The sequence below is a fragment of the Cervus elaphus genome, chromosome 15, assembly GCF_910594005.1.
Source record: "Cervus elaphus chromosome 15, mCerEla1.1, whole genome shotgun sequence".
NCBI classification, from domain to species: Eukaryota; Metazoa; Chordata; class Mammalia; order Artiodactyla; family Cervidae; genus Cervus; species Cervus elaphus.
In genome coordinates, this window is record NC_057829.1 from 24,021,500 (window position 1) to 24,034,364 (window position 12,865).

General features: G+C 39.2%; 1 protein-coding gene across 1 annotated transcript in view; it reads right to left on the minus strand.

Annotated features, from left to right (window-relative positions):
• Positions 1-10,609: 10,609 nt before the first annotated feature.
• Positions 10,610-12,865, minus strand: part of DNAJC12 (DnaJ heat shock protein family (Hsp40) member C12) — a 42,005-nt gene continuing 39,749 nt past the window's right edge. The window contains exon 6 of the mRNA XM_043926566.1: positions 10,610-11,165. Coding sequence (XP_043782501.1) covers positions 11,071-11,165 — 95 coding nt within the window. The 3' untranslated portion in view covers positions 10,610-11,070. The remainder of the gene's footprint in view (positions 11,166-12,865) is intronic.

Here is a 12,865-nt window from a genome sequence, read left to right on the forward strand (position 1 = left end):
ACTTTTTAGTATGGAATGCATTCGCTTCCTAGAGATGCCAAAACAAAGAATCAGAGAGTAGGTAACTTGAGCCAACAAAAACATTTATTGTCCCGTGGTCCCGGAGGCCAGAAATCAAGGTGTTATTAGGATCATGCTCCCTCTGAAGCGTCATCAGATGAGAATCCTTCCTTGCCTCTGTCTAGTCTGGGGATAGCCATCAATCCTTGGTGTTTCTTGGTTTACAGTTGTACCCCTCTAGTCTCTGCCTTTGCCAGTCACATGGCATTTCCCCTGCGTGTCTCCATCCAAATTCCCCTTTCCCTTTTTTTTTCCAGCTTTACTGAATATAACTGGTGTATAACATTGTGAAAGTTTAAGGTGTACAAAGAGTTGACTGGATACATTTACACACTGCAAAATGATTATATCATACCATTAGCTTATACCTCCATCAACTCACACAACTGCCAATTCCTTTTCGTGGTGAGAACATGTAAGATCTACTCTCATATACTTTCAAGTATATAAAACAGTATTATTAACTATAATCACCATGCTGTACTTGGATCCTCAGAACTGAATTCATCTTTTTTTTTAATATTAATTTTTATTTATTTATTTGGCTGCACCAGGTCTTAGTCAAGGTACACGTAGGACCTACGATCTTCGTTGTGGCATGTGGGATCTTTTAGCTGCAGCATATGGGATCTAGTTCTCTGACCAGGGATTGAACCCAGGCCCTCAGCATAGGGAGTGCAGAGTCTTAGCCACAGGATCACCACGGAAGCCACTAAACCACCAGGGAAGCACAACATTTTTTAAAATTTTGACTTAAAGTTAATTAAAATGAAATAATATTAGAAATGCAGTTCCTCAGTCACACTAGCTATATTTCAAGTGCATAAGAGCCATGTGTGGCTAGTAATCAAAATTTATGAATCACATAAAATCCAGATGTCTAGCTTTTTAAACAAAAATGAAACAATTATCCTAGCCTAGGCTTAGCCTCTTCCATGACAACATTGGCTGAATCTGAATATGCTTTTCTCAAGTTATCACAGTCCCCAGCACTCCCAATTGGAGTCCTGCCACGGACCTGGAGTATCACTGGCCGTTTACCATTGCACTTGTGTTCTTAATTCTCTTATAATTGGTCTGCTTCATCCATTTAGTCACTTACTTGACTTTTAGAGTCTGTCACCCTTGTCCCAGGTAATCTGCTTCATCTAGATGCTTTGTGGCTACAGAAAATAATAATAATTACATAACAATAATTATTCTAGAGCATCACTGTCCAATAGAACATTCTGAGATGATGGAAATGTTCTATAATCTGCAGTGTCCAATACTTTAATGCTGTAACTACTAGCCACATGTGGCTCTTATGCACTTGAAATATGGCTAGTGTGACTGAAGAATTGCATTTCTAATGTTATTTCATTCTAATTAATTTAATTTTAATGGCCAGTGACTACTGTATTAGAGATGCAGGTCTAGGGCAGAGCTTCTTGAGATTTAACTTGCATAGAAATACCCTAGGGAAAAAAAAAAGAAATACCCTAGGGAGGGAGGGGGCATTGGGGAGCAAGAAAACTCTGGCAGTGCAGTGGTTAGGACTCTGAGCTCTCACTGCTGAGGGCATGGGTTCAATTTCTGGTCAGGGAACAAACATCCCACAAGTTGCTTGGTGTGGCCAAAAAAGAAAAACTGCTGATCTTATTAAAACACAGATTATAATTTAGCAGCTCCAGAGTGAAGCCCAAGATTCTGACTGTCTATCTAATAAGTTCACAGATGATGCCAGTGATTCTGGGGTTTGGTCCACACTTTGGGAAGGAAGATTTTAGAACAGTGCTGCTCAGACTTTAGCATGCACCTGGAGATTCCAGAAAGATTCCAAAACATATTCCTAGGCCTTGCCCCTCATAGTTTCTGGCTGAGTAGGTTTGGGGTGAGGTCCAATAGTTTGCATTTGTAACAAGCAGCTGGGTGATGCTGAACTACCAAAAGAATGGGATGATGTTGGAAAAATATCTTTTTAGTTACTCTCTGATTTTCTTCCCCAGTCATTACTATTAATAGTTAATATTTGTGTTTGATATTAGTTATTATCCCATTTTACTGATGAGGAAACTGAAGCACAGGGAGGGTAATGAACTTACCTAAGCTTACTGTGAAGGTAACTTCTGTCTCCAGAGTGACGTTCTTAACCACACATTTCTCACCATGGGTGATGTCACCATGGATGTTGCCCAGTATTCTGTCCCTACTTTGATGTAATTCCTTGAATTTAAACTGGAAGATAAGAATCAAAAGCAGAACAGTTTACTTTGGATTCCCAATTTTCCTGCTTTCCTTCCACATATCATTTTTTTTTTTTCCACATATCATTTTAAGATAGGAAATGGGTTCAGAGAAGTAAAGGACTTGCCTGAGGCCACACAGCTAATCATTTCTCTTTAAGTATGATCTGGTAAATAACCTTCATGCAGGCTTTTTTTCTTTCCTTTCCTTCTGTTTTTTCTGCAAAAAGCTTTACCATTTCCCTATGGTCCAAGGCTTGGGACAGAGCTCCAGAGTGCTTAAAAGCTACTTAGTGGCTGCAGAGAGGAGCTTCAGGCAGAAGCCCCATCACCAGAGGGGCTCCTCAAAGGCCGCTGGGCTTTGGTGGGGGTGAGCCTTTGGAAGAGATACTCGCCCTGGCCCGCCTGGGAACCAGCCAGCCTGTGGAGGTTGGTCAGGTAGCTCCCCATTTTCTTGATGAGTTTCACCTGCTTGTCTAGGAAGCCGCTCGCCGAGAAGTCACAGAGGTGGGAGTCCGCACGGGCAGACCATCGGAATGGCGGCTTCCACACAGTCCTGGGTTTACCCGACTCCTGCGAGTGGCTACTGCCGCTGGTTTTGCATTTTTAAGAGAGGCTCACCCTCGTACTTCTCCTCAGCCAACTGCCGGAAAATAGTGTCCCAAGTTCTCCAGAGCCATATCCTTCGTGGTGGAAATACAGGCCCAGAGAGAGAGAGGTGAAGGAGGCCCGCAGATCCCTGTTGGCCAGGCGGCTGGAGACGACCTCCATCTCAGTGGGATAATTCTGAGGTATCCGGGAGCTCACGGTTGATCGGTAATAAGGAGTTAAGCTCAAAAACATGGTGTTAGCATGTCCTGGCGGCTGAGGATAGCCGAATAACTGATCCCAGAGCTTGTGACTGGAAAAAAGGTTGGAGGCGGTCGAGGCTTGAAGGGGTGTCCCTCGGTCTGTTCTGTCCAAACACTCTTGAAGCAAGAGCCGTAGACATCCGAGCCCACGGCTCCGCTGCCCGTCCCTCGCCCACTCCTCTCCAGCTGGCAGAGGAAAGGCGCGGGGGTGAGGCCACGGTGAGGAGGGGAAGGACGGTCTGGGGGAGCCGGTTCTGTGCCCCCAGTCAGGCGAGGGCGAGTCGCAGCCGCTGAGGAATTGTTTAAAACGAGCCTAGTTCTAATGAGATGGATGAAACTGGAGCCCATTATACAGAGTGAAGTAAGCCAGAAAGATAAAGACCATTACAGTATACTAACGCATATATATGGAATTTAGAAAGATGGTAACGATAACCCTATATGCAAGACAGGAAAAGAGACACAGATGTACAGAACAGACTTTTGGACTCTATGGGAGAAGGCGAGGGTGGGATGATCTGAGAGAACAGCATCAAAACATGTATATTATCAAGTGTGAAACAGATCGCTAGTCCAGGTTGGATGCATGAGACAAGTGCTCGGGGCTGGTGCACTGGGAAGACCCAGAGGGATGGGATGGGGAGGGAGGCGGGAGGCGGGTTCAGGATGGGGAACACATGGAGATCCATGGCTGATTCATGTCAATGTATGGCAAAAACCACTGCAATATTGTAGAGTAATTAGCCTCCAACTAATAAAAAATAAATGGAAAAAAGAATAATAATAATAAAACGAGCCTAGAGAGAACAAGCCTCCGGAACAGGCCCCCCAGGAGGCCCTTCTTCCCGCCAACAGGTACTCACCGCGCGGCAGCGGCAGCAGGGGGCGCTCCAAGCGGCCTCCTCGGCTGGGGTGAAAACCGGAGAGAACCGTGGAAGGCAACGGCTTCGAGGGTGACTGCCTCTCACAGACCTGTTGGGAGCCCAAATGAAGTGCTTCTGGGGCCAGGGGAACCCAAAAAAATGACCAGTGGCAGGAAGGGAGAACTCTAATCTCCTGTAGGCAGGTAGAGCCATCAAGATGTCAACCATTTCATCTGTAACCTATTGAAGCTACGTGGCCCTTAACACGTGGCACTTCAGTATTACCTGGAGCTGTGAAAACCCAGCGCCCTTGGGATAGACATAGAGACCAGTTAAATCAGAACCTCTGAGTTTGAGACCCAGACATCGGGGGGTGCACATTCCCAAGGCAGACTGCAAGACTGAGAAAAATGATTTCACACACACACACACAATTAAATAAATTTAAAAATCTGTTTTCCATTCTATTGTGGGTTTTAGGATATAAAAAAAAAGTTACAAATTCCTCCAGGAAATGGAGTTAGTTGTGAGATTTAAACACGATACATGAGAAAATGCCTTGGAAACTGGTAAAGGTAAGAGTTATTATTATTGTTGTTATTATTTTAGCTGTTTTAGAACCTCTCCTGATAGTCTAGTGAGCTGGAAAGTATTTAAATACTTTAATATACTCTGAAAACAAGTCACCATTGTCTTCAGAGATGGGATGCTATCAAGAATGGCATTGAACTCAAATGAATGTAAAAAAAATAAATGAGGTGTTTGAGGCTGTGTGTATAGATATATTAATAGATACTTAATTGTAGTCTCTCCTTTTCTATCTCTGCCCTTTTACTTAAATGAACAGTAAGAAAGGAAGAGTTATTAGAAAAAATGACAGAGAAGGAACATTCTCCTCTGCCTTTCCTGTCCTCACTAATCTTTGACTTCCTCTTCTGGACTACACACTCCCTGTGTTTCCACACCCTCCTGGCCCCCACCAGAGCCCTGGACAGGCCAACTCTGAACCTGGTCCTGAGCCAAGAGTCTATGTTCAATAAAGGAGAGATTCTTAATTCCAGCCTCAAGGAGAAAAAAACAGATCAGAGAATTCAAGTCATTTGCCCTAAATCTCACAATAAGTTAGAACCAGAGAAGGATCTAATTCTCCTTCAACCCAACCTAGATTCCACTGTGAAAACATTTACTCTTGGCTGCTAATTAATACAAAAGTCATCAAACAAAACATTGGAAGACATGAGAGCCGAGGTGGGAGGAGAAAGGGTGAGAATGACCTGCCTGATACAAAATGTTCTCCACCATGAGGGTAAGACTTCACAGGGAGCTGAGAATAATACTAAACACACAGCCACACTGAGGCATATCACAAAACCTGAAATTGAAGGGAATTGAAGCCTTTCTTGTGAGACATTTCATCATTTTCTCAGTAATTGCATCAGTTTTATAATTTCTTCCATCACTGAGTCCCCAGTAGCCCTGGCATCTCCTCGTCTGTGATATGGAGGTGGTAGGTAATGGTGTTTGCCTTCAGGAAATTAAAGACCCCTCTCAATAACTGCATTAGTCATCCACACTTGCTGCTATGATTGATCTTGTAACCACAATCAGATCTGGGCACAGAAAGGATATGAAAATTCATAAGCGGGAAAGCAACCTTATCTTCCCCTGATCCAGCTCTCTCTTTACGAGAAATATCTGCAAAGTCTTTTTTTGCGTTTCTAATTTGCTCATCAAAGGGCATGTTTTTGACAGGCTGGTATATGTCCATGGGAGACTAGGAAGTATTGGGGATCATAGGAAATTGTGAATTCTGCCTAAGTTTTCAAGATTTGCTCTATTGAGTTGCCCTTTGCTTAAAAGAGCAAAAATGTTTTAGAATTGTATTTCAACATTTCAGGACACCCAGAAGCCATAACACTGAAAAGAATACCCTGAGTTCATCCTGTCTCTGTGGAAGATACTAGAAGAAAAGTATACTCTGATTTTATTTTTGCTTTATATCTTGGGCAATCCCTGCGTATGGCAGGGGGTCAGAGATGACTGGTAAATTGTTCCATAAGCTTCAAACTGAGGTACTCAACAAAGTCTATCCTAGAGTGGAAAAGACTAAACGCAAGAATCCCAATGAACATGAACTATTTTCTGGGTTTTACAATTCAGTGGCCCTAAGATCTGCAACTTACCAAATTGCATCTGTTGTTTGCTGAACTATATGGTAATCTAATTATGTGTGTGTGAAAATCACTAAGTCATGTCTTTGCAACCCCATGGTCTGTAGCCTACCAGGCTCCTCTGTCCATGGAATTCTCCAGGCCAGAATACCAGAGTGGGTAGCTGTTCCATTCTCCAGCGGACCTTCCCAGCCCGGGGTCTCCCACATTGCAGGTGGATTCTTTACCATCTGAGCCACCAGGGAAGCCCAATCTAATTCTAAATGTACATATACACTCTTTGGTCCATTCCAATAAGAAGTATTTATCTTACAGTATATTTCACATACAAGAAACTGTATGTAAAGCTATTCACTACATTGCTGTTTGTGTTTCAGGGGAAAATTGAAATAACCTGAAAGGCTCAAGTAGAGCAAATTAAATAAATTATGGTTCACACAATGGAAACCATGTAGCAGATTAAGGGGGGAAAAAGGGGTAGAACTTACATACTAAACATGGAAAAATCTCCAAGACATAGAAACTGAATAAATGAAAGGTATGCCACAGGATAGTGTTTCCATTTGAGTAGACAAAAGAACAGAAACACATGTATGTGTGTAATGCACAGGATATTTGGAAGTGCTTCTGAGATGGAGAATTGGAGGAAAGGTAATGAGGAGGGAGAGAGGCCACAATTCTGTTAACTGATTATCACAAGGTTTAATATGTAAGAATAGTAATATTACACTTTGTGCTTACTATGTGCCAGGCATGTACTAATCACATGACATACCTAAACTAATACAGCATGCCCCTTTTAAACTCCGAGATATTCAGACATCTATCTTACTTCACTAAATTATCAACTGTGCTAAGTGTGCTAAGTTGTTTCAGTCATGTCTGACTCTGCAAACTCATGGACTGCAGCCTTCCAGGCAACTCTGTCCGTGGGATTCTCTAGACAAGAATACTGGAGTGGGTTGCCATTTCCTTTTCCAGGGGATTTTCCTGACCCAAGGATCAAACCTATGTCTCTTATATCTCCTGCATTGGCAGGCAGTTTCTTTATCACGCGCACCACCTTAAACATTTTTATATCCTACACAAAGTGAAAGTTGCTCAGTCACATCTGACTCTTTGTGACTCCTCTCCAGGCCAGAATACTGGAATGGGTAGCCTATCCCTTCTCCAGTGGATCTTCCCAACCCAGGAATTGAACCACGGTCTCTTGCATTGCAGGTGGATTCTTTACCAACTAAGCCATCAGGGAAGCCCCAATTGCTAGTACAATATTTATCACATAATTTGCTCAAGACATATGTGCCTCATTCATTCAGTCATTCAATATCAAATATAAGAGAAACTATCTTTACCATTTGGAGCTGACTTAAGAGCTTAATCACTTTTATGTAAAATTATCTTTTCATAATCATTTTGCTATGCCATGAATTCAAGCCATAATCCAGTAATAAGTGGCTTTGAGAATGTGCTGTTACACATACATACAATTGTGATTGTGCTGGAAACACTGGGGAATTCAAACAAATTACTGAGGAAAGTTGTCCAGTTTTCTTCTTACTTTTTATTCAAAGAGAAACACTCTCTTTGACTGTATTATCAAAGTATAGTCACCTTCCTTTTTAAGTCTTGAGTTGAATCACTCATTATCAGAGAAATGCAAATCAAAACCACAATGAGGTACCATTACACGCCAGTCAGGATGGCTGCTATCCAAAAGTCTACAAGCAATAAATACTGGAGAGGGTGTGGAGAAAAGGGAACCCTCTTACACTGTTGGTGGGAATGCAAACTAGTACAGCCACTATGGAGAACAAGTGTGGAGATTTCTTAAAAAACTGGAAACAGAACTGCCATATGACCCAGCAATCCCACTTCTGGGCATACACACTGAGGAAACCAGATCTGAAAGAGACACGTGCACCCCAATGTTCATCGCAGCACTGTTTATAATAGCTAGGACATGGAAGCAACCTAGATGCCCATCAGCAGACGAATGGATAAGGAAGCTGTGGTACATATACACCATGGAATATTACTCAGCTGTTAAAAAGAATTCATTTGAATCAGTCCTAATGAGATGGATGAAACTGGAGCCCATTATACAGAGTGAAGTAAGCCAGAAAGATAAAGAACATTACAGCATACTAACACATATATATGGAATTTAGAAAGATGGTAATGATTAACCCTATATGCAAAACAGAAAAAGAGACACAGATGTACAGAACAGATCTTTGGACTCTGTGGGAGAAGGCGAGGGTGGGATGTTTCGAAAGAACATCATGTATATTATCTATGGTGAAACAGATCACCAGCCCAGGTGGGATGCATGAGACAAGTGCTCGGGCCTGGTGCACTGGGAAGACCCAGAGGGATGGGATGGGGAGGGAGGTAGGAGGGGGGATCGGGATGAGGAATACATGTAACTCCATGGCTGATTCATGTCAATGTATGACAAAACCCACTGCAATGTTGTGAAGTAATTAGCCTCCAACTAATAAAAATAAATGAAAAAAAAAATAAAATAAATTAAAAAAAAATTAAGTCTTGAGTTGAGGAGAGTTCTTAACTGTTTTAATGTGAAAGATCTACTCAGTTAGATGGAATCAAGTAAATAAAGTGCTTAGCACAAGGCTGACCTATCTGAAATCCCTATTCAAGTGGCACTATTTCTTTAGAGGCTATTTCTTATTTAGAGGCTTCAAACATCATAGGAGAGGAAAGTAAATAAGAGCTAATGCTCAGTCTTATCAACAGTTGGGAAATATGTTTGTGACAAAAGCAGAGCAGACTGGGGGAGTGAGAATGTTTTTCCCCTCCACAAGTCATTAAAAGTCATCAGTGCTGTGAATCAGACAGTCTAGGTGAAAAAAGAGGAAAAAATTAAAACCCTGATTCTTTAGATTCAAAAATTCAGTTATTCCATCTGGTATTTATTCGAGTGCCTACTTGGGCCAGGCAGGCATTATGACAGGCAACTATAGTCCAAAAGCTCATTTTATTAATTTAATACACAACCTCTTTTGAATTTACTTTCTGTTTTTGAAATAAACCTTGTAGATATGATAACAATGCCAAATCACATTTTACTGAAGTGGTAAAATGTTGATAGAAATAATTATTTAAATGGCTGGCCCTGATTTTTGGATTTGACAAAACAACAAAACTTCAAATAATATTAAGGGAACCAATACAGGATTGCATTTGTTTAAAAAAAAGTTTTCATCTATGTTAGGTACTGAATTATGTTCCCTTAAAATTCATTTATTGAAGTCCCAACTCCCAGTAGCTCAGAATGTAACCTTGTTTGGAGATGAGCTCTTTAAAGGGATAAGTTAAAAGATGCTTTTAGGCATCCTTTCAAATATGGGGTCCTAATCAAATATGACTGATGCTTATAAGAAGAAAGGCTTTTGTGAGGATAAAGCAGCCATCTGCTAGGCAAGGAGAGAGGCCTCAAAAGAAACCAAATATGCATACACCTTGATCTTGGACTTCTATCCTCCAGAACCCTGAGAAATATTGTTTAAGCCACCCAGTCTGTGGTATTTTGTTATGGCATCCCAACAAACCAATACAATCTATTATGACACTATTTCATAAAAGGAAAGCACATTTTAAATCACAAAGGTAGGAAAGACATAATTTCTGAATTATTTTGCTTTAAAAAAATCCTTCCTACATTTTTATTTTTTTCACTTTGCTATAGAACAGTGAAAATTCTGCTTTGAACAAAGAACTCCTGCTTTAAAATCATTTTTCTTCTTAATTTTTCACTCACTTATTTCCACACTAAAAAGTGACCATCAACTACACTCATGATAAACCTAGTAATTCCAACCTAAAAAGGACATACTACCTCATAGGTCCATTTTCATAGTTAGAATATAGCTTATAAATGCATCACCTGCTATATAATAAAAGAAATCTTGTAAAAACATTTTCTCAAATGAATAATATTTTAATGTTTAAATTTATAATTATTAAAATTGAAGTAGAAATACTTATTCAAATTATTTTCAAAATACAACTGAATTATAAATTCATTATGGGGACTTGCCTGGTGGTTTAGTGATTAAGGATCAGCTTTACAATGCAGGGGAGGCAGGTTCGATCTCTGGTCAGGGAACTAAGATCCCATATGCCTTAGAGCAACTAAGCCCAAGTACCACAACTAGAAAGCCCGTCTGCCGCAACTAGAGAATCTGAGTGCTGCAACAAAAGATCTCTCATGATGCAACTAAGGCCCAAGGTATGTGCCTGATCAGTCACTTCAGTCATGTCCAACTCTGTAACCCCATGGACTGTAGCCTGCCAGGTTCCTCTGCCCATGGAATTCTCCAGCCAAAAATATTGGAGTGAGTTGCCATTCCTTCTCCAAGGGATAAGGCCTGATCCAGCCAAATAAATAAATTTTTTAAATATAAAATTCATTATGAACTTTGGAAAGATTATTTATTTCATTCAATTTACACAAGTAATTTCACATTTCACTTTAAGTTCAGAGTCACAAAACATTTCTTGTATATCCAGCACTAATAAAGATCATGGTACATCAATGAAATATTTAACTACAGGGATTGATTTTTAATAGATCTCTATAAATAACATTAACAGGAAAATACACATAATACAATCTACTCTGGATCTAAGGGCCTTAATTTACTTCAATATTGAAAGAAACTAGTCTGAAAATTTTCTCATTTAAAAAACACATTGAGAGAATGGGTTCAAGGATGGAGGAATGATTTGGTACTCAGCAATTCACAAATATGACATTTTTAAGATCTGAAGAAAGACTGCAAGTTGGCAGCACAAGAAATGATCTCTCTCTTCTCTCTCTCTCTCTCTTTCTCTCTTTCTTTCTTTTTCTCTCTCCTCAATGAACAGGGATATTTCATATTTCATAGTTTCTGAATTTCCTCAGGAGTTCTGAAGGAGCATCCCCAGACCAGCGGAAACGAAGGTGCCAACAGTTCACATCTGCAAAACCTGTAGAAGAGAGAAGGGGATATTTTTAAATCAAAGGTAGGAAAAGTCAAGCTTATCATAGTAAAACAGCTTGTTCATAAGATTTCATAGCAATAAATGAAATATAAGGGTAAGTCATTGGTGTCAGTTTTTAGTATCTTACATAAATGGATAAGCAGACTTTTGAATCCTTATGAACAGGAATTGGTTTATATGGATGAGAGGACTTCACATGTTTAAATGCTTAAGAATAAAAGGATATTTATAGATGCTTCCAGTGGTAGGAATTTTGACAATTCATCTGCAAAGAAATTGGAAACTACCTTTAAACAGCTGCCAAAAGTAAAAGGTCAATGGAAAGAATCCCTGGAAATACAAATAATTTATTCTATAATAGTAAGATTTTTTTATTCGAATAAACAACTTTGTTGAAAACTAGAAAAAAGGTCATGTTCATTCTCTACTAGAGGAAGGGTAAATTGGCAAAATTCTTCTAGCAGGTAATTTGGCAATATTTATCAAACTCATTAAAATGTATAAACCTTTAAACCAATCATTCTACTTCTAGAAATTTATCTTAATGAAATAATCATGATGTGCCCAAGGGTTTAACTATAAGGGTGTTTATTGTGATACCGTTTATAAATGTTTCAAAGAAACAATCTAAATCTTCAATAACAGGAAAATGGTTAAAAGGCTTTGATATAGTCATTAATAATTTTTTAATATTTATCATCATAGAAAAATGTTCATAATATATTACTAAGTAACTAGTAGTTAGGAAATAATTTAGACAGCATAATCTCATTCATAAATTCATTATTTACATGGGTATTTATATAAAAGTTTTTTTAAGTCTACAATGAATTACTCCTAAATGTTGATAGTAGCTATTACTGAAGAGTTGGAATATATAAGATTTTCATTCTTTATACTCTTTTTCTGTTCATCTGTATTTTCTTATTTTTCTACAATGAACAAGTATGCTTTGTATTATTTTCTATGTTTAAAATATTGCCAATAAGAAACAGGTTACAGAAAAATACTTAAAATACAGAATAACAAATAATACATAGTTCCACTAATATTTAAAATATTATCTAAATATCTAGCAGGAAAAATATACACAGAATATTGACAGTGATTATCCCAGGAAAATAGGATCTGCACTTTCTTTAGAATTATCAGAGAAAAAATCTGAAGAATTTCCATTTGGGGAAAAAGGCAAAAAGAAAATTGTTTCCAACAACCTGTAATTGAAACACACACACAAAATATGTTCAGTGATATCCTTTTCATTTTAGGCATACTAACATATCTTAAAAATATACCAAAATAGCAATAATGAATATTTCCCTAAGTGTAAGACTACAAGTTATTGTATTTTGTTCCTTTTGCTTGACCATATTTTCCTCACGTTTCTACACTAAATATGTGTTATTTTTGGAGTTTAAAAAATATGTTTTCACACTTGGGTTAACCCAGAAATAGACCCCAGACAAGAATGCAAGTGGCTAATTTGAGAGGTGATCCCAAGAGACCCTGGTAGGGAAGTAGGGAAAGGAGCCAAGTCTATAAAAGGTACATTTTCAGGAAATTACTACTCTGGACAACTAGGGTTTGATCCCCTGGGGAGCCCTGGGAGACAATATTAAAAGAAATAAAATAAAACTCAGGAGTTGTTCCACTTGAGGGATGAAGGTGTTGGAGAACGTATCCTC